The sequence below is a fragment of the Genypterus blacodes genome, unplaced genomic scaffold (genome assembly GCF_046128005.1).
Source record: "Genypterus blacodes isolate CSIRO-AG114 ecotype Tasmania unplaced genomic scaffold, CSIRO-AGI_Gbla_v1 ptg000055l_1, whole genome shotgun sequence".
Taxonomy (NCBI): domain Eukaryota; kingdom Metazoa; phylum Chordata; class Actinopteri; order Ophidiiformes; family Ophidiidae; genus Genypterus; species Genypterus blacodes.
Genome location: NW_027466867.1, coordinates 6,873,754 through 6,900,688, shown reverse-complemented (window position 1 = coordinate 6,900,688; position 26,935 = coordinate 6,873,754). Strand labels below are relative to the sequence as shown.

The window sequence follows — 26,935 nt, the reverse complement described above, 5'->3', positions numbered from 1 at the left end:
ATCCTGTATGTGTTCTGTGTGTGTGTGTGTGTGTGTGTGTGTGTAAACGACTGAGTGATTTCACATGTATCTGAGTCAGTGAGAGGCCGTGTTTGCATGCCAGTGTAGTGTGTGTGATTATGTTCAAAAGATGCACAAGTGATCCTGAGTGGAGATCTGGGTGTGTGCCGTCTCCAGCCGTCTTCAAAGTGATCCCTCTAATCCCTTTACTTCATCATTTTTAAATGGACGATCTGATGCTCAAGGCCATTCACACACACATACACACACACAAACGCATATATCAAACAGCCTTTCAATCTCTTGCTTCTGTAATGTTCTGTGTGTCAGAGCAAAAAGGCTGAGGGTCTGCGTGTGTGGAAAGAGCGTTTGCATGAGTGGCGGTTTCAGAGGCTTAGTTAGAGTTAAGGGGTGGGCGGGAGCTAATTGTGTTCAGGTGACCCCCACACAGGTGCTCCTGCCCTCCAGCTGCCAACTCAGAAAGCATGCATGCATCACCTGTGTGTGCGTGCGTGCACTTGCGAAATTGGCGGCAGGAGTAAAAGCAGCATAACGAGGCGAACAGAAGAGGAAAGCGGGAGCGGATCAAAGAGATTGGAGAGGCTACCAGAAATGCCCGTCTCTCTGCGCCCCGCCCCGACTAAACCACCACATGCCGTCAGACGTTTTTCAATAGACAGACTTCAAGTCCTCTCCAGGTCCGTGCCGCTGATATTGAGCCGAATGCTCTGTGACAGGGGTGGTCTGCACGCCGCCCGCAGCAGATGTTGCCGTTTCGTTACTTCCCCCCCTTTCATACTTAGCTGCTCGTCTAAGAGCGGCGGGACAAAAACTGTCTCTGTTTATTACTTTGACGAACCTTCGCTGATGAGGCCCCGCTGACCCACTCGGGAAGAAATAATAAGCAAAAGGGAAACAAGTCAACAAATGAACTCCGCCGTCTCCTTCCTCCGCCACTGGATCTCTGGATTGGCAATGTAATTTCATCAGTCTGACAATCAGCCCTGAAGAAGCTTTCGCACATCTATAGACTTTCAACAGATTTGTTCTTCCTCCTCTCATCACGGTTCACCTGTTAACCGCCTGCCTGCAGATATGACAGACCGAGTCCATTTATTCTGATCAATCAGCAGACGGCAGGAGTAGAAGGCAAGAAGATTCAGTCAGCCAAGGAAAACATACAGGTGCATGAAGGCAGAGAGAGAATCCACAAGAAACTGGGGACGGATGGAGGAATAGAAGCATTTATAGGAAGACGTCGAGAAGAAAAGCATCCGTTTACACCTGTTACACAAACATCCGACACAATGACATCATCGCTGTGATTCCAATTGATACCGGGCACAGGATGAACACATCTGGAGTACGGACGCTACCTTGGAAACGTTCAAAACAAAAGGCAATGCCAAAATATTTAGTCAAAGAATCTTTAATTCAAATGATTCCATTCAAAATTCCAACGGTTTTAATTTAAGTAAATAACAGCACGGTTAAGTTTGATTGATGACATAATTAAGGCTCATTGTTTTGTATTTCTTTGCAGATTTTCACTTAGCAACACCTAGAAGTCACCATTCACGCAAATGTTGTTTCCTGCTCTCTCCGGAAATCGACGCCCTCTAGTGGTGAGGAGAGTTCCCAGCACAAAAGTCAACAAATATTTGCCATAATTCCTTCAAATAAATAAGTAAATGAGGTTAAATGTGCAGCAAAATGTTTTATACTCTGATTTCTAACTTGATTTTTGATCCATGGGATCAAAAATTTTGTTAAATTTTACCACTGAAAAAGTGCATTCTTTTGAAAAGTGATGAACCTAGAGACATTCCAACCCTCGTGCGGAAGAAAAACAGGATTTGTTTCTCTTGGAGGCACATCTGCTTTCGGATACGAGCGCGTGAAATTCGGTGAACACAACTTGTTCATTGTTCTGCCCCCCCCCCCCACCCGGTTTAAAAACGAGACTTCCTCGCACGCGTAGCCCCGGAGGCAAAGGGAAGGCCGGTGACATCCACTGGATTCAATTCACAGGGAGGCGTGTTGAGGAAATTCGAGCAGCAGTGTCGGAGAGCAAGCAGATGCTTTTCCGTGGGTCTGTTGCCCCACGCCCGAGCCGCCGCCGCTGCTCGGATAACAGCGAGCGCCACCGCTGCCTATAACTTCATTAAGCAGAGAGGGGTGTGGGGGGCTTCAGAATAACAAACTGACAGCACTGGGAGCTAAGTGGAAACAAGTGAATCTGTCCATGTATGAGTCGCATATTAGAACCTATGACCTGAACATGAATGAGGATAACGTGTTTTTTAAATTATAGCATGAAACAAAACTCTAATACATGCTGCTTCTGTAATTCCTGAATAAATATATTTTCAAAAAAATACATATATTTATCTTTTCTATTCTTCTTTTACTAGAAACGTGTTACATTTGGGAAGCAGCTATGCTTAAAATATGGCATCAAATCACTCAGTAATCACTTTAATCTAAGCGCTCTGGACAAAATGTGATTACCTCAGAAGCTTTAATGCATAATATGACTTCACTCTGTGTGTTTGTCCGCCCGTTACGGGACGTGAGGCAGCTCTCGTGATGAAGAATGCATCAGCAACACGTTGCATATCTGAGGGCAGGCTTGGCCTCGTTCTCGTTCAGTGCGGTGGCTCGTTCCGTGCCACGTTTTCCAATCGTTCCGATCAGGAGACGCCGCGTTCAGTCGTCCCAGCCAAAGCCCCGCCCCGTCATCTGGTAGAACTTCATGTTGAAGGGCCTGTAGAAGTCCCGTAGTCTCTGGACCACCTCGGGGTCAATGTTGGGGTGGGTCCGCCCTTTGGTTTTGCCCAGGCAGTGAGGTTTGCTGCTGCCCTCCGCCTTTTTCAGACACGGGAACCCCTTGGTCTGATTGAAGTAAAAGTGTTTGTCTGTGATGATCCTCTTGAGTCCCAGGAAGTCCTGCACCCGGCCCAGCTCTCCGGCCGGGTCGCTTATCAGCCGCTCGCCGCTCACGAACAGGATCTGCTCCATGGGGAAGTACTGCAGCCAGTTGTCCAGGTGCTTGGCGTAGATGCCGATCTGGACGGCGCTCCACGAGGTGTCGATGAGCCCCGTAGTCCTGTTTTTGAAGGTGAGACTCTCGAAGGAGGGAATGTCGGGCTTCTTGGACAGCGTCTGCGTGTAGTCCGAGATGGCCCTGGTGACGGGATCCCTCACCACCACGATCAGCTTGGTGTCCCGGGACATGGCAGAGATCCTGGCTGGGGCCTCCCGGGTCACAAAGTAGCTGGGGGTCTTCTCCATGGTGATCTGGCCCTCCAGTGTCTTGGGCATCAGCTCCCTGAGGAGAGAAAAGGAAGGAAATGAGGAATTTGTTTGACCTGCCTGCGCTCCTGAATGACAACAAACACGACATGATGATGAACTCGTGTCGTCAATAATTCAGAATCCAATCAATCAGGGAAAACATCTGAAAGGGTTTGTTTGCCGTTATTATATATTATTATTATATATCTGATCTTTATCGGGTGTCTTGTTCCTTTTTAAGCTCAATTAACTGCCAAGAAATGTGACCAGATCTTGATTCGCAGCTCCGCATATGTTGACGTTCTCGTGGTGATCGTGTTCAGATGCTTCATGAAGTGATTCCTGTCAATCTCTAACCATTGATTGATACTTGAGCTGACCAAACTCCCTCAACAGAACCCATCGCCTCCCCGTAATTCATCATTTGCTGCAAAAAACGCTTCAACGCTGCAATTTCCCCGCTGTTTGTACGGCTTAACATTGTATTTATTTAATCCGTGATTTGGGAAAATGACTGTTTGTAGGTGATGTAAACATTCCCACTCCAGGAGGCTCCGGGCGTATACAGTGAGGTAACCGAGGGACGGACACGCCAAACTGGCTCACCTCTGTGAAATTGAATCTCGGCGACGAAAGCGCGGCCGCCAATTCCACTTCAAATATTTACAGCGACAAAAGTTCACCGAGGGGAAACCGCGAGCTGTAACGTTTGTCTTTACGTTTTCCATCCGTGTGTTCTCTATAACATGCTGCACCGGGGGGGCTGGAACCTTTCCCGCCCCGGATCGCTCGAGATGAGATCCCAGCTCATCCATTCAGCCGTGTCGCCCCCCCCCCGTCCTTCCCCCCCACTTCTCCCTCTCCTCATTCCTCTGGCCCGAGCACCTTCAGGACAGCGATCTTCAGCGCGGCGAGTAAAAGCCGCCCATGAATGATTAACGCGTCCTCCCTCTGCCATTTAGAGCCTCGGCAGAATGCACCTTTAAAATTCAACAAAGTACAGAATGCGAGACGTTAATTATTCATCTTCTCGGGGTCGGGTGCTGCTGAAAAAGCCGAGGGGGGCCGGCGTTGACAAAGTGGTCCGGGGCCTGATCCCAGGGTAGACTGGGAAAAAAAGGAAGGAGGGCCGTCGGAAGCTCTTGCACGGTTTCTGCAGGTTGTTGTACATGCGCTCGCCGCCATATTGAAAACGAAGCTTCCCCCGTCCTTCCCTGTCTTTTTTCTGCCTCGCCAACAGGCTGGTAAACAATCACGCTCTGTTTAACGCCGCGACACCGAGGCAGATGAGATGGAGGGCAGGGGGGGATCTATGCCGAGGCCAAGCTTTACACAGAGGGAGCGCACTTCTGAAAGACAGCAGCTGTCAGGACGAATGTAACGGCTGCTGTCGCCGGGGCGGCCTTGTGCCTCATCAGTAAACAATGCTGCCTCGCCGCTCTCACGGTGTCAAAACAACAAGAAGAAGAAATGTAAAGTGGTTCAGATTCCATATGTAATTAAATCAGCCGTCTTGTGTTCATTCATGTTTTTAACAAGTGAGTAAAGTAAAGTAGTTCCCTTGATTGAATGGATTTTTTTCACCGACATATGAGATTTTAGGGGGGTTTCTACTTTATTTCATTCACATTTGGAGTCTAGTGCCTCCTCTCACTTCAGATGTTACAGTTAAATACCAGCACAGGCGTCCAGTCTTTAGCCGAGTGTATCATAAGTGTATCTAATCAGTGAGCCACAGACCACGAGGTCAGCACAGAGGGGAGACACAGGAAGCGGTCGATACGAGCGGACGGGCGGCCGCATTGACCGGTGGTTGAACCTTGGTAGATCCTGCTGCCTCAGTTTGAGCCGCAGACACTTGCCAATGCAACAAAAGGAGACTAATTATTGATAAAAGGAGGATCCCGGGCGCCGGTGTGCAGATTTCTCTCCCTGCTTTGGATGCTTCTGGGTACAAATGACCCCAAACACAGCACAACTTCATGATGAAATAAAAATGAGCTTGTTCTGAAGGAAGCATCCATATTTGATGGGACGCATGCAGGCATGAAGTATATGGCCTCTGCACTCACGCTGGCGTGGCGTTGCTGAGGCACTCTGGGGGAATTGTTGGCGGTCAGCGATGGCGCTCTGCGGCGAGAGAACAAACAAGAACACCCGCATCACACGAGAGGAGCTTCAACGCCAAACTCTTTCTCCTCTATCTGTTTTCCAGCCTGTGAGCCACACAGGGGTGTTTCTTTCCAAGCTTTCCGCAGCGCTTCCTAATGGAACTTTATTGGCAGCGTAGGTGATGTAACAGAAGACAAACCTTCCAAGTGTTTGGAGATTTACTGCAGCTCCGCATTCTGCTTTGATGTCTTCATCACGCCGCTAAAATACGACTCCCACGAGCACGCTGATGCATGGAATCATGCGGGCGAGCGGTGAAACACACACACGCACGCACTCACACGGATCCAAAATAAGAAACACAACACGCAAAACCAAAGTCTCGCCTTAAATCAAATTCCGTCTTTTGGCACGGGGGGAAAACCAAAACAATATTTTAGATGACTAAGAAAGGCACAACACAGCAAACAATCAGCCAAGAACCACGGCGTTCATGACAGAACACAGTACTTGTTGTACTTTGGTTCCACCATATGGAACTAACTACATGTGATAGGATGCCAGGATTCATTCAGGCGACTCTACTCCCGATTAAAACGCAAATTCCAGTGTACACAGTAAGAGCAACACATCACTCAATGTGTCCTTTGTAGACCTGCTCTCCACTTTGGAGTAACGTGTCTGATGCACCGCTGCTCTCGTTCCCCCGACCGCTCCCCATGTCGTGCACTCAACTCTGCCCTGGTGTGTGTGTGTACGAGCAGTGACTCAGGTCTGACGGTTATATAAATGCCCCCAAAAAAAGTTCACGTCTAAATGCACCGTGAGGTCTCTGCAAATAGAGTGCGTGCAGCGATAGGACAGCAGGACACGTGGATTGAGGGCGACGGGTTTCGAGTGGCTCATTTCCTGGTGTTGTCCTTTCTCGGATCGCGGCCAATGTCTGTCAATCGTCGGGAGTTGTGAGGACGGAGAGGCAAGTGGGCATGAGGGGCTGTCCACTTCTCCCCCACAAGCCTTTGATTCATTCCTCCTCTTCCAGCAGGGAGCCCTAGCAGGCATAAACACACTCCCACAGAGTCCCCCCCTCCACCCACACACACACACACACACACACACACATACACCCCTGCCACTACCACCAGATAATAATCTTGTAATTGGCTCAATATTTCTGCTGTTAGCAGGCGGAGTGAGGGGCCGGCATGGCTCTCGGTGGCTTGGACTCGCCCCGATATTTTCCAGGTCAGCGGGTGTTGGTGGAGGTCAAACAGAGGGAGAGGAAGAGGAGGGAGGGAGGGCGGGCTGATTTAGAGTAATGGCTGCTGTGCGAAGGGAAGGCCCGCTCCTGCTTTACTGCTCTGTCAACCTTGCGCAACAACACGTCACTTCGTCTCGCAGCCGTACGTCACGCCATGACGGTGTAGAGACAAGGAGGAGATGCCAAATGTTTACAAATTACTCTGATGCTTCATCCACAACATGAATGCCATACAAATCAAATGATCTGCATTTTGGATAAGTCACATTGTACACATTGAGTTGTGTGATACGGACGCTATCACACCATGACCCATATTGGATCTCTCTGCCCGCTATATCCGGTTCAGACTGGCTGAGAGATCCGACCCCGTTTGTCATTCTGGGATTACAGGTGTGAGCCGATCGGAAACATGTGCTCTGGATCAGGATCAGTGTCTGCTGGGTGACCTCAGCAGCCTCGCTCCTCCAGGATCAGTCCACACAACCTTTTCCCTCCCCTGGATTTATAATCCTGCTGCACTCTTTCACCTTTGCTCGCCCACCTGCACTTTACAGCTCTACATCCTCCTCCTCCTCCTCACCGGACTGCTAAGTACTCCTCCAACATGGCTACAGGGTATTCCATCTCTCTCCGCTGCACAGCCTCCATAAAAGAGACGGCCAAGCTCGCTGACTGCTTTCAACCAGACAAAATCTAATTGCCATGCAAATGTCTCTTCGAGTTAACTTGTCAAGGGTACGTTGAGGAAAAGGGTGGGTGGAACTAGAGCGCTGCGTGGGAACTGTTGGTGGGAGGAAGCAATTTTGAAGCAGACACAATTACTAGATAAGCAACTTTATCTATTTTGGGGGGGGAACACAGGAGGACAGGGACAGGACGCAACGTTTTTTTCTCAGGGAAATGACAAGGTTTGATAAAGAATGAGCCGGCCCGGGAAGAGAACTGAGAACACATAACAATGGGGCAAAACAAATAGTCAGATGGTGGACAATTCATGTTTCAATTTAGACAGAAGGCAGACATTGTTAGAGGCCAGATTTGAATCCTAATTCCCAAATTTGAGAAGCCTAACGAGCTGTCAATCAGCATGGACGACCGCGAAGCCCCATTACGGCTCTACGACTGAGAGATCAGGTGATCGGACGGATTTCTGCGGTTTCGTTTGGCTCAATCCGAGACGTCTCTTGAAGTGATTTTCTCGGAGGCTTCATTGAAAATCAGCGACAGACACGACGGTTGCGGCGCGTTGACTGTTCACACTTCACTGCCGTCCGGAGGAAAAGAGCTGTCGACTCCGTGAAGCGGCCAGTGTGGCGACGTCGTTCAAGTTCTGCCACTTGACGACGAGAACCTGCAAACCCTGAAACTCAAGCACTTCTCCGTCAACGCTGCATGATGACACTTGAGAGAAACGGGGGGGGGGGCAGACGAGAGATGTGTGTCATGCGCTGGCTCGTGAACGCCATTGGAACACTCATTTCCTGCCTCAAACAAATGGCATGAAAAACCCACACTGGAAATCTCCAAAAACGTCTGGCACCACATGAAAAATCACTATGTTGTCTGGAGGAGTCATAAATAATTTTTGGACAACGAAAACAAACCCACCCTCTGAAATCTGTGACGGGATGGAAATTGATTAGAAATGGAGCGCTGGAATAATATTATATCATACACCAAAGGATTGTTTTACAGCAAATCGCCTACAAATAAATCTCCATGTTGGAGCATTTACAGTCTTACCCCCCCCCCCTTTTCCTCTTTTTTCCATCTATACAACCAGCACAAAGTAATTTGGTTAAACATTTATAAAGTTAGCTTTGCGGTGTGTTCTTATAAATTTATCAGCAGTGTTTTCAGCCGATTCCTTCTTTCTCTTTCTCGCGTGCGCCAGCGTTGCATTCTGGGTTTGTTGCATAACCGGGGAAAAATAAGCTTCATCTTAGTGGCGAGTCGGTGGTGAATTATTCACCCTTTCTAACTGTGCGAGGAAGAGTGACTGAGGATGAAGTGGTGGGGTGGGGACGAAGATCGGCTGCGGGATGCACTCGAGCCGCCGGAGAAGACGGAAGTGTTGGAGATGTCGACGGGTTTAGTCTGCTCGCTGCTGCGGATCGGAGGTGGCCGATGGGTCGAGGAGTGGAGAGGGTGAGACGCAGAGAGAGAGAGAGAGAGAGAGAGAGAGAGAGAGAGAGAGAGAGAGAGAGAGACACAAGAGACGGACAGATCCTGGAATTTTAGATTGATTTTGGGAAGGCAAATCGATGATCAATTTACCTTACAACAAGATGTGTCTGGAAATACCTTTAGTAGGTAGCGAGTTCCTTTTGAGTGACATGGCCAGATTCCTGTGGTGTGAGAGACACGTCTAACTGACCACGTTGCCCTGGAGATGTCCCTGGAACATTCTCACATTCTGGGGTTTTAAGAATTCCAGGGAGTTTATGAGATTTGGACGACGTTTAAGAGTCTTTCATCCGCAACATTATATAACGAGACAGTTGTGACCAAGTGAGGACACAAACTGGTACTACTCTAAAATCATCTCTCTCTCTCTGGGTGTCAAACCAAATCAGCACGGGACTCAAAAAACGACTTTGAACCGAGAGCTTGTACCAGCACATGTGGGTGTGAGTGAGTGTGTGTGTGTGTGTGTGTGTGTGTGTGTGTGTTCTCAGACACAGCACAGGCATTACTTTTTCATATCTCTCTGACCCACTTGTTCAGAGTTACACGCAGTTTCAGACGGAGCATTGTGGCGCTCGTCAGTGGGATTGAAAGTGATCGGCTTTGGCCAGAGCTCGCTGCTATTTCTCCCTTCTGCCAAGTCAGTTTTTTAGGGCCGCGCTGGCTTGTGGGAGATAAGACACTTTAAACTTGAGGTTTTAATACCCGCAGCTCATTTTCAAGGTATTGTGTCTCTTCAATTTTCTCCTACGCAGGAAGTGGCTTCATTAGGGGAGATTGGAGTGTGCGTCATTATTCAGGCTTTTGTCGTTTTCGGAGTTGGAATAATCCGAGGGAAATACAAATCACAGAGTCCTTTCAGTGAAACAGAAATCATTTCAATTGGTTCCTAAATTCCACATTTAAGAGTGACTTGAATGAAATAATAGAAGGCCTGCGTCGAGAGCACGAGAGCATAATTTGACGTGAATTTGTTCAGAGCCGAGTGCTGCTGTTCTGCCACAATCACCCGCGACAAAAGACGAGGACTTTTGTCTTAACGGCTATTACCATGGCGATGAGCGGTCCCGTCTTTTGCTGAATAAACCATATAAACTTCCACTAAAGAGATACTCGTCCTGAGCCACATTTCTGCTGGCGTGGATCTGTGTTGTTGTGAGCAAAAAAACGCAACTGAAATATTACAGCTCGGAGAAGACATGAAAGCTGGTGATTTATAAATGAAAGGGCTAAAGTCTGGCCGGCTAAAGCCAAGTTTCAGAGGCTTACAGGGAATTTCTAAGAACACATCCGCAAAATGATGGGCTGGCAAGAAGACAATCCCGCTCCCTTCCCGCTTTGTAGACTGGTAAGACACACTGGCACTCTCATTCCTGCACATTCCTCCGGCTCTCTGATATCGATTTTGTTATCCCGTCTGACATTTTCTCCTCTCGCTGGGGCGAAAAACATCCAAATAAGCTCAGCCTCTTGAGCAAGGCAGCGCACTGTACTGTACTGTCTTTAGGGATCTTCAATCAAGGCAGAGCTCTGTGAGGACGTGACGGTGTGTTAAATGGTTCAAGCTCAGATCCTACGGCACTCTTCAGGCTTTCTCTTATCATTTTATAATTATTCCTGCAGAGAGCTTATTGAACAATCTCAGAGATGGTTTCATTACATCCCTAGTTGAACCCGTCACTGACTCTCAATAAATCCAAACACAGAACCCTGTCTTCTATCCTGATCAAGCTTTGCTCCATTAACCAACGCTGTCGACGATGCGCGGCGGCATGTTTCAAGCTGCCGCGTCTACAAACAATCAAAAATACTTAAGCCACTTTTAATCTGGAGTCGTTTCAGTTTTTGGCCCCCGCATCTGTTTTCCATTAGGGCAGAGACACAGGCAGCAGGACTCGGCCGCGGCGGCTTGTGTTTCAATGCGCATCACAGTCGACTAACATCCAGAGGGGGGGAGCTCCTGTAAGAATGAATGAATTAGTGTCACGGCTGCTTATATGAAGAGCCGTGTTTGGAGGGTCTCACTGCCATTTGCAATTGACTCTAACAAGAGGCGAGGAGGAGGGAGGGATGAAGATGGCCTGAAGATCCGTCTCCACAATCAAACCCCCCCCCCCCCCCCCCCCCAAAAAAAAGAATCTATTTATACGCTGCGTTTATCAGGTGCTATGAAATCTTACGTCTAGATCAAATTCACAAAAATGAGAGAGGGGTTGTGAGGCGTGAGGATGGACTGGGTGTGGTGGAATCCTGTCATGTTTTAACCGCACAGTGAATAAAAAACGCTTGTGGAAATAATTTGCATCCAGAGAAGCGTAAATAAGATTCGGAACATCTGCTTTAACGTTCGGAAATTTCCCCACCTCGTACCGACAGTACAGGTAAGAACATCACTGCAGGTAGTAATTTATCCCCCCCACCCCCTCCACAAGTATTAACCCGACAGATTAAAAGCCTGTGTTGGTCTTCTTCCTGTGAGCTCTGACTGTAAGAGCCGCCTGGGACTGGGGCAAAAATAGGACGACGTCTGAAAAGGACTCTTGTTCTGTTCAAAGGCCGGGGTATGGACGCCAAAATTAGCATCTTTGCCAACAAGAGGTGGAGTAGAGGGGCTGGCAAAGGCAAATCACTCAGTCATTAGGAAGTAACTCACAACAGAGAGGGCCGCTGTTACGGTGCGATAGCTGTGACGTAATGAAAGCAACATCATTTAGTTTTGGAACAAAGTCGAGCCGGGCTTAAACTAGAACAGGACGGCGAGCAGTGTAGCACATGCTGCTGTATGGACGAGGGAAGAAGAAGAAGAAGACAGAGTGAGGAGATATTAGAGGAGAAGAATGCAGGGAAGGTCGCAGATAAGAGTCAAGCATGAGGCGGACTGCCTTTTTTTTGGGGGGGGGGGGTGTAAAAGTGATTACACTGTCTCCATGCTGTCCTCCTCTCCGTCTACCGCCTCCCTCTCTCGCCCCATCTTCTTCTTCCTCCTCTCCACTCTTTGCCCATATTCCCTCTCCTCATCCCTTTGCTGCCTTGCTCTCTTTGTTCCCCTTTCCTTCTCTCTCTCTCTCTCTCTCTCCTCTCCTCTCTCCCTCCTCTCCAGCTCAGAATACAAAGCGCCTGGCACTGTCGCGTCCCCCCCCCCGCCCCCACCCACCATCCTCATCCCTGTGCCAGGCCAGCACAGCTCTCACCCCTCTGCCACCGCAGAATAAGGCAGCGAGGGGCAGAGATTAGCATGTATGAAAGCACCCTCTTATCTTTCTTTCGACATGAACTCATTACATAGCTGCCTCGCAGAGACTCCGGGCTTTGCTGCCGGATCGTTGTGCCAGAGCAGAAACAGACGGAGCCAGATGTAGATTCTTCTTCTCCTTTTTTTTCAAACACGAAGAAGAAGCTTTAAATATTTCATGCTTTTAATTTTTTTCGCATCTCCCTCAATATCCGGGAGAATAAATAATGATCTCGGTAATAGCAAATTATCACAATGATTTATGCTCGCTGGAATGATAAGAAATGCGGCGTTCAGGGCCGGCAGGCGGGCGGGGAGGATTGGAGGAGTCGCGGGGTTACAGACATGGTCGAATGCGTGATTTCCATTCTGCGTCCGTTGCATTATCCATTAAATAAATAGCCCGGGGAAAATGGAACTTCTTGCAGCTTGTTTCTGTCGAGGCAGCAGTGCCGCGCATAACGAACAGGTGATGCTGAGGCGTGTGAGGTCGCCGCGCTGTCAGCACGAGTTGCGCCGGGCTCGCGGTGACTGGAAGCAGTGACGGCGAGGTGGGGTGGGACGGAGCGTGAAGGGGGGTGGGGGGGGGGGGTTTGTCGCTGAAAGAAAAGGTGAAAAATGACGCGTGGAAGGAGTCCAGTGAGGAATGTCACAGTGGGTAAAATGACACAGGACGGCTTAAGTGGAGCCAGTAGTTGCCTGGGGCCGGGCTGTGACCCAGAAACCAACAGACCCCCAGTGAGAAATCCTGGAGGCCCCCGCTACGGCCGAGCTAAGCTGACCCATGTGACAGGAAAAACACCTCCTCTTCCTCCCGGGGCTGCAGAGGTTACACCATCTGGGGGAGGTTTGGGGAGATATTTGGTGCTGCAACAAAATACGAACTGTAACCGAGAGCTGCGGCGTCTGAGGAGCCGCTGACAACGTGCTAATGTTTTCGCATGTCGCCTCTCTGTGAGCGAAGACGGATGGTTTTAGGAATAGAATGTAATTACAGGGCGGAGCCTCGTTGTCGGGGGTTAGAACAATGAGTCTAATGTAGAACGCACGTTGCTGGAAGCGAGCGAGCGCAGACGCGAGCGATACAAACCACCAACCCAAATGATGTCGAATAATATGAAACATCAGCTGCTCGCCTTTGGTGCTTTCGCTGCACTTAAGCGATCTCCTTTACTGTGAAAGCATCATGATTGACACAGGGAGGCGGCGAAAGATGATTATATATAGCAGAAGTCATCACCTGATATGTATATTTGCCCGCTGCTATGATATCCTGATGTCCAGATTCCCTGATGTCTCATTTCAGCGCTCACAAAAAAAAATATCTGCCACTCACAGGGTTAAACCTCCGCCGCTGAGCTATCTGACTGAGTGAAAGGTTCCATTACGCCAACGGCTATATATTAACAGTTATCTGCATGAGGGATGCTGCGCTTCACTCTTTTACGAGCAGGTCCGCGCCGTATTTATGTGGGGGCATTACAGGGCCTTGCAGCTGCTTGTGCCTATCAGTCCAATAACGGATGTTCTAATTCTCCGCAGGCCCCGTCTGGTTACCAAGCCGCAGCCATGACTCGATCTGGTGCGAGCAGGTGATTGCACGTAGGCGACACCCTGGCACGTTGCTGCGGCGATGTTAAATGAGGCGTTCAAGGGGGGGGAGGGGACGCAGGGGCTTGATGATTCATGTTATCAATCAGAGGGGTTATTTTTCAATATTTCACACTGATGTAATCGTCCTAAAAACGCATTAACATTGAGGGAGTATTCCGCTGAGAGATAATGGCTGGATATTTGCGCTGTTATTGAGTCAAACTCTGCCAGGCTTGAATGACAGATGTGCCGTACGTGGGGAGAGACGCGGCGTGAATAAATACAGCCCCATCCGAATCGCAATTACAAAATTAATAAATTGTGTGTAAAGACAATCATGAGGACGGGCTGGGAGTGTGTGATCATTCAGGAGAACACATTTACCGGGGGGAAAAGGAAGCAAAGCAAAACGAAACGCGTATTAATGCCATTCATATTCCTGACAACTGACTAGGCGCCATCATGAACCACTTTCAATCACATTTGCATTTACATTAGGATTCTATATGTTGCGAATGTAAACTCATACAATAAATGGCGGTGAAGTCAAAGTACAACACAAAAGACATTAACTCTACGTGTGCATGTTTCCCTGAATGTGCTGCATAGTCGAGTGCACACGTATGTTCATGTCACGCGTGTGCTGTGTGGTTATTTTGCGCATTCACCAAGACACTGGAAGGAGCTCTTATCTGCAGCCATTTTGCTATAATGTGCATCCAGGAGTTCATCGGGGGAGAGAGCTACAAGCTGGCACCCGGGGGCCAGAAGAGAGAGCTTTGTGGGAGAGGGAAATCCCTCCTGCTGGATGTGTGCCTCGCCAGAGCCGACCCTGTTAAAAGCCGGTCGGGATACAAGAAAGAGGAGAGAAACATGAGAGCAAAAACAGGCCGGTGAAAGAGAATATTCAGAGGAGCTGCTGGGCCGAGTGGAAAATATTATGATGTAATGTAATGAAGAGTCTGTCAGAAACCAGGCCTGCTCACGGCAACCGATGAGTTTGCGCGTGTTCGTGTGTAAAGGCTCTCTATAAACGCAAACATCACATTTGGCAGGGAAGAGAACGCAGCAACCGAGGCAACACCGGGGTGACCCTTTGGCAACATGAGCCTAATTACACACAGTTGTCTCAGCAGGGCTATAAATCAATGTTTCTGGTGAATCCTAAACAACAGAATCAATACAGTTGCATCTCAATGGCCGTAATGAGAGTCTGGTTGAAGGCACGAATTTCAAATCAGCCACCAATTGATTCACGAGTTACAACTCAGTAAGGTGTGAAATGCAGGTTAGGGTTTGATGATTACACGAGACAAATGAAATTGTAAATTGTAGCATAAGACAGTTTTTCAAAATAAAATGAGACTGACAGACTTGCTCGCTACTTTGTATTGTGATCTACTGTGACTCTGAACCTTAAGGAACTACGTGTAAAACCGGTCAGGACCCTGAACTCTCATTTGTGTTAATCAAACTTCTCTAAATTGTTTGTGTAATGGAATTATGGTTGTCAGGGAGGCCTGGGGGACATCAATTAAGCAGATAAGCAAATGAAAATAAATCACTTTTTATCCAGCAGCCCAGCCGCCTGCCTGTGTGTCCGGTAAACAGGAGGAAAACAGGAAGTGATTTTGTTCAGTGATTTGAGGCTCCATAAATCCCTGTGACAGCACTCCGACTCCGAGTGTTCTGTTGTCGGAGCGCTGGGAAATAGTGGGAGGGCTAAATAAACTTGGGATTTCATCAGTAAATCAGTTCTTTAAAAGTAGAGGTCTGTCAAGTCAAACTAAAAACTACTTCCAACTTCGCTCAACTGTGTAAACATGTCGCTTATGCAACTAAAGTGACAGTTAGATGGCAAATAAGATGCTATGTGAGACCAAATCATGCTGCGACTGATCAGTTTCTCCTCATAATTATAATTTTTGTCATTTATCTTGATGTCACTGCACTGTTGACGTGACAATTGCTCCCCCCTCTGCGAAGGGTGGTAACTGTAATGTAAGTCGCTTTGGACAAAAGCGTCTGCCAAATGATTGTAATGTAATGTAATGTAATGTTATGTTCTCCTTAACTATATTCAAATTGAAACAAAAGAATACTCGTCTGTGCCGTTTTACATGTCGGAGGCACAATTCCCTGTTGGAATATGAGACTGCGGGACGCTCGAGGGACGTGTGGGACAGCCACAGTGAGGCAAGTCAGCTCTGCAAATGGACGTGATCACAGCTTCCTGGTGAATAATGCAGCTCTGCTAATTGGTGGGATTAATAATTAATAGGTGTGTGTTCGAAGAGGGCGGCGGCAGACGCAACGGCGGGTACAGAACACGGAAGAGAGAACCTTCGCATGTTGTATCTCGGAGATCTGGTCGGTTCTAAATTGCTTGGCTTCCTTCTCCTATTGATGACAGGGATGTAACAGCGAGAGGAGGATGTTTCTGTGCGAGACAAAGACGTGAGGATAAACAACTGCCCTGACAACATAATGATATAATGAGCCCCGGGCCCGCCACATGTTTAACCGTCAAAATGACTTGGGTTCACATCAAGTCCCACAGCCTCTGCTCTCTCTGTTGTTACACCCTTATTCTAAACTGACCTTATCTGACCCAGAACCAGCCAGCTGCGTAAATAAAAGAAATGACAGCCATATATATATATAGAGATTAAACATAAGGTATTGATATAACAGGGTCAGCTGATACACATGTTTGGCTTTTGTACACAACTCTGGTGATCCAGCTCAAAGTCAGTGACAAGGAACTAATGTAGCACTTGTTCAGGGCAGGCCTAAACACGAGCTGATTAGAAGAAATGGGTGTGCCAAAAGAATGTGACATGGTCAAGAGAAATAGATTTGACTGTAAAGTTGATTTATCCGCTGTTCTCAAGGTGTCCAGTTTCCAGAGGATGCATAAAACAAACCCATAAAAAGCCTCGTCTTCCTGTCTTCTCCGGGTCAACACCTCCGGACCCCCTGTTGTACACATCCGCAAGACAATAGGATCAATATCCCTGGGTGTGTTCAAAGGGTTTGTGACAATGCAAACGCATTTGTTTTCCCAGATACAAATGCGGCGGAGACAAAAAACGGCAAAACAATGAAGTGGGTGCCATCAATGAGCCCGATAAAGGCGACACCTGCATTTGTTTGCGCAGCATTGTTGGAGGTGAACACTTTGTAAATGTCTGTGCGCTGCTTTATTTGTTTCAAAATGCATAATTATTGTGGATAATTGTTGAATTTAAAAAGGGGAATTTAAGGTTCCTCTCTCCACAAGGTCAATATTGTAGGATTAACACACAGATCCTCATCGTTACCATAAATGATAACTGTTAACGTGCAAATCCACAGCCTCAACTTGTTCCCTCCCTCTTCTCCCAGCTGGACGTGCCCCTTCATAAGCGTTCTCCTTCCTGTCTAATGTACAGTCAGAGGTAGTTACAGTAGCAATTACTGGCGTTCAGGTTAAGATTAATTGAATTACTGGGTGGCTTCCCTGCATTCCGCCGTGGGCTTATCAATCACGGCCTGAGCGCTACACAGACCCTTGATCACCCTCGTCCATCTTTATGTAAAACGACGCAGGCCGCGCTGTTGCACTCCATCTATCAATAAACGGGTACGGGGGTGGCAAACTCATTTTCTAACACGTTCCTCTCTTTAATCATGAGGCCTGGCACTTGTGAAGGGAGGAGGGGTGGAGTCGGTAAAAGCTATGCCATCTTTCCTCTGAATGGCTACAAAGATAGAGGAAATAATAAATGGAGCAGCTGGAATGGTAACGGCTCTTGTTTCTCTTTATGAAAGATAAACAGACGGCACACCTGCGTTTGGGAACAGTCCACAAAATATGAATGTATGAACGCTTGAAGTGATCATTTGTTTAAAATATCCTCTTATTGAATACAGTGAATGGGCTCTTCTGTGCTTCGACGCGTCACGATTGAAATACAATAGATTTAACGTCAAGAATTTGTTTGAACAGCTGCATTTGTACTTGGGGAGAGCAGGTAGCTTTTGAAAAACCACCTATGAAATGAATACGCTGCACTTCTGTTTGAATAAAAAAAAAAAGAAAAAAGCTCTCAAGACAGATTAAATGCCACTCTGTCATTCTCTCTCCATTCACCACCTCCATTATTAGCCATTTCAAAAAATTGTGCAGGATTTCTGGTCCTGCTAAAGTCCTGCCAAACCCTAATCCTCGGTATGCTGTGTTTCACTCTCTGCCGTGCAGCTCTTTGTTCATCGCCTTGCAAGAAAACACAGAGAAGGCTGGATGAAGAAAAAGACCTGCAAGTGCTGAAAGCTCAAAAATAACTGAATGAAATAAGGTGTTGGCCTTGATGTCAGTCATGCAAGAACAAAGCCAAACACAAACACACTTCTGTCTCAAGTTTTGCTCGAGTCAAAGTCTCCGTGATTTGCACGGAGACGGAGGTTGGGCAGCCGAATAGAGGTTTGCGCCTGGGGTGCCGTCTGCCCATCTTCACTGCTAGTCCTGGCCCGTGTCTGCGGGGCCCATTCTGCCAAGGCGACTGGCACCACCCATGCCCCGGTGGAGCGAGAGAGAGAGAGAGAGAGAACGGATGTTTGCAGCCGTCCTATCGCCACACAAGCAGCTGCAGATAACGCGCATGGAGAGTGTGTCAGAGTCCTCGCCTCGGAGCACAGAGGCGAGGCAGAGGGACGCCAGTAGGGAAACAACTCCATGATTTTTGGCCTGCAAACCTACAAAAGATCCTTGAGAAGAGTTAAACTCCTTCCTGCTGAGCAAACGGGAGTAAAGGGGTTTGAAAGATTAACCTCTTTCAGCAGTAAATACTTGTTTGACGTTTTCAATTTCGCAGTGATTCTACATATACAGGAGAGAGATGCGTGCCAGAGACAAAACGAGTGTGTGGCAAACCATTTTAAAGAAAGCACTACAGTTAAAATGGAAAACAGAGGACCCGAGAGGAGAGGGCTTCCTTCTTTTTATTGGTTCCCAAGCTTTCCAAAGAGCCGGCTCTACCTCTTCTTCGGCCTGTCTGTGTCTTTTTTTCTCTCCGGTGGAAAATACGGACGGCTCCCTGTCCTGTGATAAAGCTGTTGCCTCTGAGATGGGAAAGAGAGATCCATCACGCCGAGGCGCTGGCTCGCTCTGCCAATCCGCACCACAGAGAGCTGTAACGCGTACATGCTCCGTCCACGCATCATTTACCGTGCCTCGGTGTGCCCAACTCACATGGTTTTGGCTGCACGTTTCTGAAATCCTAAAGCCTTCTGGCAAACCCACTGAAGAATATGCATGAATTTTGGAGGTTGTTTTGTGGTTTATTTAGTCCACTTCTACGATGAGAGCTGAAATTGTGTAGTCTAAATCCCCCTGGTGCACACGATTCACCAGTGCCAAATGATAGGGTTACAGTTTCTCTTTGTTTGTGGAAGGATAACACTTAACTTCCATCAACCTTGGACTGCCAAGAACGCAAAACTGAAACACAGAAAAGAAAATATGGTACGAGGAGAAAATAGCAAACACGATTCCTTCTTTTTTTTTTTTATGTCAGTCATACTTCTGGGATAAAGCTGTAATGCCAGAAAACACTACCTGGCTTTCAAGGGATTTTTACAGGAAAATAGCTGTGTGATATTCATGGCATTGCTAGAAAAATACTACATCAGTGAAGGTTTTCAGGAGGTATTATGTCTCAAAATAGAACATTGTGCAATACTCTTAGAGGCGATGTCTGGAAAAGGTCAATCATCTAAAGTTCAGTCTTAAGTCTTTATCAAAACGATTCCACAACAATTTATTTTTGTAGAGTCAATGATACCCTCCATAAACAAGTGATCTCCCATGCTCCTTTTTGAAATGTGAATCCCAGAATAAATACTTCATAATGTATGGGCTAATACCTCATAAAAAAGTTCAACAGCTGCTGGGCCAAAGGGGCCCTGAGATACGACGGGGTCAAACAGGTTGCTGCCCGGCGTACACAGACAACGAAAAGTGAATAAACAACTGAATCCTAGAAACAAGTGTAACCCAACCCCAATGTTACAGTACCATCTGTTGGCACTGTGAACTCTGAGGGTGGCACATTCTGTGGTGACCCTCATTGCCCTGGCTGTGATCAATCACGCCGGCTTTCCGCACATGTTCATCCAAGCCCTGGATCCCTGGGGTCTGATCTATTTGTTTTGAAGTAACCAATTAGTATCCTTCATCTTGCTGGGTTTCGGGGGGGGGGGGAGACAACAATCAGCTTCTATTTTAAGTGTGTCAGGTGAAAAACATCAGGTGTGAGCGTCTGGTGGGGATCCAGGTGGTGTCCGCAGAACACCCTGCACCTGCTGCCTGTCCTCACCCACCCATTGGGGGGCAGATTCCCTGGATGCCAGAGGGCAGCTGCTGACAGCCAGGACTTTGCGGAGTCCCCCTTGCTTCTGTCTACCTCCCCTGTATGGGGCCTCCTAGGGGTCAGCTGCTGAGGGCATGCAAAGATGACGGTGGGGGTGGTGGAGGTCAAGGAGTTGGTTTGGTGGGTGTGTGTGTGTGTGTGTGTGGTGGGGGGGCTCCAAGCGTTTGTGGGTCACATGCCTTCAGCAGGAGGTGAAGGGGCTGTGTTCCAGTTTTACAGTTATTCCCCATGATAATCACTTTATCAGCCCAAAGGCATTACAGCTTTTGGTCAGAGGTGTCACACGTCAGCCCTCCACGCCACCTACCCTCTACATAACTGTCTGATGTTAGCACACCCTGTTGTGGTATTGACATATGGAGCAACCCAATGTCTGATTCTCTTAAAGGTCTACGTTAAAGCCTTTCTCCATGTTGTTACCATGGATCTCTGGGTAACTTAAATGACATGTATACCTCCTGTTAAAAGTCAACAACAACTTCACTCACGAGAACCTTTTCAGGATGTTCATCATGTTTCCGGCTGACGTGATTATATTTGATATGTGCAGATGGGCAAGTAAGCAAAGACAAGTAGGTGGTGAAGGCGGAACTATTTTCAACTCAATCTCTATTTAAAAGTGTGAGGAACATGTCATTCCTCTATTCCCCGGCCGGGTTACATCCAAGGGCGGCAGCAAGTGCCAAAAGTACATTGGAGGTGCTTACAGTTTGCATACTATACATACACACAGCGGGTCTCTGTTAGATGTTCCAGCTGGTGTGTGTTTTTTCACGACAGCCTGGCTTGGGCACATGCAGACATATGGCCCTTACATTTGGGAATGTAAACTTTATGTTTTTAATGCAGACAGCAGTTTTTCACCAATATCCCTGCATGCTTATAAATCGTTACGAAAGTTGCAGTTATGTCATTAAAGTTACAGTTAAGAAACGGCACACATTTACCATTTCACGAGTGATTACTTGTTCCTTTAAACTCACTAAGCCGAAGACCGTTACAGTACTTTCTTCACAATTAGCCTCTAGCCTCTCCCATTTAGAGTTATGTCATACTTTCCACTGATCCTCCTAACGTCTCGAGTGAGGATGACAAGTGGAACGCCAGGCAGCAACAAACAAGGCCAGAGTTTAAATTCTGCCACCCATTTAATTGACACCTACAGTAAACACAGCCAAGATATGGGCAGCTTGGAAGCCGTCCTCATCGCAAATGCTGGGAATTCGAACGTCGTTTCGCCAGCAGCACAAATATGACTTTATTTTCTTTGAGCTTTTGGGAGGATATTTATGAAAACGGAGTCGTGTTCGTGTCAACAAACCCAACTGGCTGGACTAATGTAGGAAAGAATGGTAATCACTGAAACTGGCATTCATGGAATTCAAACACAGACTGGGCAAATCTTATTATTACGCATACAAAAGTTGATCTTGCATTGCATTTCAAATACAGAAATCTCTTACTTGTTCTCTGTATAGTCACATAACGTCTTTTCCCAGAACAGAGACATGGAACACTAGGCCCTGCTGGACGTTTTTGGCTTTTATTGCCATTACCGAACTTCCTTTCAAACCAGGCCAGCTTCAGAAACAGGGAATCCCCTAATTTAATAACATAATTTTCTGAATTTTCTAGCTGAGCACACTCTTTTCATTTGCTTGCTTCTGCTTTCAAGTATTGCACACTTAAGGAAGTCATTGAAAGTGGATCTACTTCTGCAAAACTACGTGTAGATAAGCACAACCTTAATCAAACTCAACTTTGATCAAATCTACACAAAGGATTAGCTGACACATAAGCTGCCTGCACCTGTTTATCTCCTGGGTAATTATTTGTTTTTCAAAGTCCTGTTCCGTGTTAGGCCCTGGAAGGCTAACACTAGAAGGCTTGCTGCATGTGTGTGCCTGTGCAGCCGCGTAAATGTGTGTGGCACAATGCCACAGTGTTTAATGGGTCACGCATGTTTTTATGAAGGATAATTACGCCATTAAAGGATCTAATGTGACCTAATCCTGCAGGTCTGGTGACATCAAACAGGTACCGCGGCCCGGTCTAGACAGGTGAAAGCCGGACTTGGGGTAACCCAAGTCGACCGCAAACATAATACCGACTGCTTTGGAGCATGGACCTCTGCCTTACTTCACAGTGTTGGTGCTTGACCTCCTTGTTCACTCCGAGTGTCCATTTCCACAACAAAAGCCTAACAGGTTGTGTGTGATTATATGGATACACTACAGAGAAATGTGTAGTGAAATGTAACACTGACTCACTGGCCAATTGAGTCTGGTGTTGGTTTCCTGTTTGACAAAAGGCCTGAAATTACTAAGAGTACATGACTGGCACATGAGGAATATGCCTGTGGATAAAAGTGCGTGCAAAGCGAAAGTGACATTTCATTCATTTTGTTTTTGGTGAAAGTTAATTTGGAAAACCTTGCTGATTACATTTCACTTTAGTCAGGGTAATATTAACATTCTAAATAGGCCAGCTGGGAACTTCATCAAAATAAAATAAATCCCTACAAACATCTGGATTTTAGTGGATGGACGAGAAAAACTTCATCTCAGATTCCCTGAAAATCTAATAAGATAATTGATACTAATATTTTGTGCCTCTCAATAGTTTTGCTTCATTGCTTTGGGTTACACAACACACTTTGAGTCACTTTATGGAATTTCCTATAACAAGCCAGACAAGTCTTACTCTGGGAATGTTGGAAGCGGGCTGGAGATGTTGCCACGTCACATTAAGAGCTTAGAGGTGTTAAAGTATGTTCCATACATTGCTATTGGGACAGAACCGAGTGATTCATGCTGAGGACACATATCGGCCTTTACAATAAACAAAGCGGTTGAGTCCCACGAGATGGAAGCCTCTACGTTTTAAGTATTCACTGTTGCTAATGAAAAGAATCACATAATTCAAGTAAATTAGATGCGGTGATTAGTCACGGAAAAGCCAGCGTTAATGCGTATAACCATGATCAGAATGTTTAAGGAGGGTAATATCAAGTTTTCAACATATATTTAACACGTGGAATGAGCGTGTGTTGTTGCTCAGCGATCAAACCAACAGCAAGGAGGGTAAATTACAAGAGAAAAATGGAAGTTGGCACAGAGATTGTGATGAATTTCACTGAAGGTGACTTAGTTCCAGGTTCCATCAAAGCACTCTTTAAGTGCACAAAACAACTCAACAACCTCTACTCATCGAGTTTAAATGAAAGTGACTAAATCAAAAGCTTCCTGGCTCTCAAAGGCCATCAAGAGGAACCCTCTCGAACGTTGTCAGAGAAAGCTGACAAGAGTGTTCAAGCACAGAACAGATGCACTCCTGCAGAGCGGGCCATGCTGTTGTAACAGTTATTTATTCCTCTTTTCAATTCAAGGGTCCTTCTGTTTTAAAACGGGCAGTGTTAAGGGGAACCGGCACTGAGGTCTGTCCTTGGAGGCACGGTCCAAATTCCACAGAATCTTGGCAACTCCTCAGGATGGATGGGACCCTCATGGATATAAAACCCCACAATGGATGAATAGGTAAACAGAAGGGTGTGAAAGAGTGATGGCGAAAAGAGAATGTTCACTCTCAGAGAGGCACAAAGAGGGAGGTGTGTGAGTGTGAGATGGGAGAGAGTGTTTGGAGGTGGGTGAGGGGGTGAGAGGGGCCGGGGGGGTGGGGGAGTTGTCGCTGAGCGAGAGTAAAAGTTTTGTCTCCGGGCTTTTAGAGGAAGCTGTGTGTAGTGTTAACTCAATCAAAAGGTGAATTATACCTCCTGAGACACTCAGGTAACCTTTCATTATGGCCCTAATCCTTCTTAATAACAGAGCTGCAATGTCGGCAATGCCCCATTAGACAGAGAACCACTGAGAGGGAGAGCCATTATTCCCCACAGGCCGGGGGGAAATGTGAACACACAGCACTCACTCACACACTCGCAGTGACAGATGAAATCAATCACAAATTCGACTTGAGCGAGGCAAAGGAAGACAACTCCTCTTTGAGGAGATGAAGACATTGAGGGAGAGTAAATGTATGTTTATGTAGGAGCAGAGTTTCTCTAAAGTTTCATTTTGGTCAGACAGGACAGACTCTGACTCTGAGCAAGCAAATGCTGTTTGGCAAAGCTTCCTGGAATAACAGCTGTGAATTTGTTTTTTCTGTATTCAATATTTATATATATTAAAAAACTGTGTTTGGGGTAAAAAGAAAGTATGAATCAATTCTATTTTGTATATTTCTGGTATACTAAGTTTTGATTTCAGTGTTATTTTATATACTATATACTTAATTAAACTAGGGGCCTTAAAACAGCAGTTTCAAACACGGTTTAAAAAAAATATTAATTACTTGAGTACTTTATAGAAACACAGTTTTCCCTAATGTCTCGGCATTATGGAGCCATAAAAACCTGTTTTATCATTTGGATTTAAAGCTCATGAGACAAAATGAAAGTCCCTAACTGACAGAGTTGCAGGGACACATTTGCAAATTTTAATAACAACTAAATTAATTATTTTAAATTTAATTGAGAGTGATAAAAGGTTTACTCAAGAGCTTGTTTCTATTAATTTACTGTATTATGAACTGGGGAACCTTGGTAAAATAATCTGAAAAAGTTTATTTAAAAGTTACAGAAGAAGTTTATTTGAAAGTTAGTTAAAAAGTTTATTTGAAAGTTACTGTGCGCGTTTTTCCTCATAGGTCATAGGTTATATCAAAGCAATGACGTTTCTTTCCACATTTGCTTTAGTTAAAACGTTTATCAAAGCATAAAACAACAACTCAGCCATTTTTAAAATTAAACAGTTTGTTGATTTCTGTCATCTATTTGTCTCATTTCCCAGCCTAATCAACCTGTAAACCATGATTTCACTTTGGCACTGAATGACCAGATCACTTCCAACTTAAAAGCAGTCAACGTAAAAGAGCTGCAACAAACCAAGCAACCTGATAACATCTAATGAAAGCAGACTTAATGTGGCGTAATAAATCAACAGGCTGTGCAAATACCAGGCACAATTACTTCTTTAACAGTTCAGATGTTAAATAAAGATTTCGAGACTATGCAGACGAATCTTTATCGGTGGAAGCTTAAATAAAAAAAGTTGGATAAACACAATCCATCACGCGTTATCATATTCATGTCGAGATTTGAAGAGATTAATTAATTCCATATAAATAGCCCAACTTCTATCAGTTAGGAAGTAAGTAGGAATATTAATTTCCTGTTATATGTGATTTATTTCATATTCACCTGTACCACTCCAGGCCCTTCTCATAGTTGCGGTCGAAGAAGTGCGGCTCCGCTCCCACGGCTCTGATGTCCGGATGGACCCGGAGAAACTCCAGCAGAGCCCGGGTGCCTCCTTTCTTCACCCCGACGATGAGAGCCTGTGGCAGCTTCTTGCTTCCCTCTCCCAGCGGGCTCAGTTTACCTGCAAACCTCGGTGACGCTCTCCTCTCGGGGAATAAATCCGGACTTCGCACCATGACGAGAGACCCGTCGCGATCCAGCTCCGCGACCTGACCCGGGTCTTCATCCACAACCACGGCGGTCCACTTGTACACGAGCCTCTTAGTCCGCAGCGACCTGAAGTCACGCAGGTCGCCGTCGAAGAGCCCCGTTGCTCGGCTGGGGGCGGCTTTGTGGACCGGCGGCGTTACGGTGGTGCTGCAGCGGTCGGAGAGGCAGTGCAGGAGGAAGAGTGAGGTGAGGATGGAGCACAGCATGACCGCCGCTTTCCGGACGATGCCTCGGGACGGGGGGTCCAGTTTACCAATGCGGCTAAAAGCCATTCTGGTCCCTGCCTGGCCGGTTCTGGACCCAGAGCCATGTTAGACACACATTTCTGGGTCCTCTTGACAGTGTAACGGTAACGCGCCTAAGTCCTCCAAAATACCAAATTAGACACATTGAAGGTTTGAAAGACCCACGCTCCATAAAAATATTAGAATAAAATATAAAGTTATTAAAGACGCATTTGTCAGTGTACAACGAATTTATGCATCCATATTAAAGTGTCTTGTCCAAATGAAGATTCACCAACAGCCCGGATGAACCAGACACACGTGCATCGAGTTGTAAACTTGTGTCAGATTGGTTGACTGGCATCTCATTAGCCAATGAGAAGAGAGAGAGGGTAAGGCAGAGATGAGGTATTAGCCAATCAGATAACAGGTAGGCAGGGACGCAGATACGCCCTTCTGAGATTGAATGTTAGTTATGACATGTGCAATGTGAAGTTGTGATTACATGGAGTGGAAAGCACACACACACACACACACACACACACACACACACACACACACGCAAACAGGATAAAACACCTGAATACACACAAACACAAATATGCGGTTGAACACACAAAACACATTCACGCATGCATGCAAAAAAACAACAATACTGATACACACACTGCACACAACAGGCAAACATGCACTGGCACGTATGCTGCAACAACCACAAACATAACACACACAAATAACACACACATTCAGTTTAACACACAAAAACATGTTCACAAACACAACACACACACACACACACACCTTAAAACCAGAGGCACACTTAAGCCTTCACGCAAACCCGGGTCATTTTAGAGATGAGATGTTTTCTCGCCCAGTGTATCGCCACCAAAAGTTTCCATTGTACCAACATGTTTTGATAGTCCAAATTATTCCTCAGATCTTCAAAACACACGGGGGGAGCATTTCGCCACCGCTGAGAGCTGTTGCTCGGGGCGGCCACAAATGTAAACTGCAGCTTAAGTCGAGGCCACCAAGGAAGACGGCCTACGCTGTGAACCTTCTCACTCTTCTTTTTATGATGCATAGAGG

The 26,935-nt window shown here is 46.6% G+C and overlaps 1 protein-coding gene across 1 annotated transcript; it reads right to left on the bottom strand.

Annotated features, from left to right (window-relative positions):
* Window positions 1–2,090: 2,090 nt before the first annotated feature.
* Window positions 2,091–26,163, bottom strand: LOC143001724 (heparan sulfate glucosamine 3-O-sulfotransferase 3A1-like). The gene is made up of 2 exons (XM_076151475.1): window positions 25,353–26,163; window positions 2,091–3,331 (listed from the first exon to the last, which is right to left on the bottom strand). Exons 1-2 carry the CDS (start codon window positions 25,892–25,894, stop codon window positions 2,710–2,712), a joined length of 1,164 nt encoding a protein of 387 aa, XP_076007590.1. The 5' UTR covers window positions 25,895–26,163; the 3' UTR covers window positions 2,091–2,709.
* Window positions 26,164–26,935: the final 772 nt, after the last annotated feature.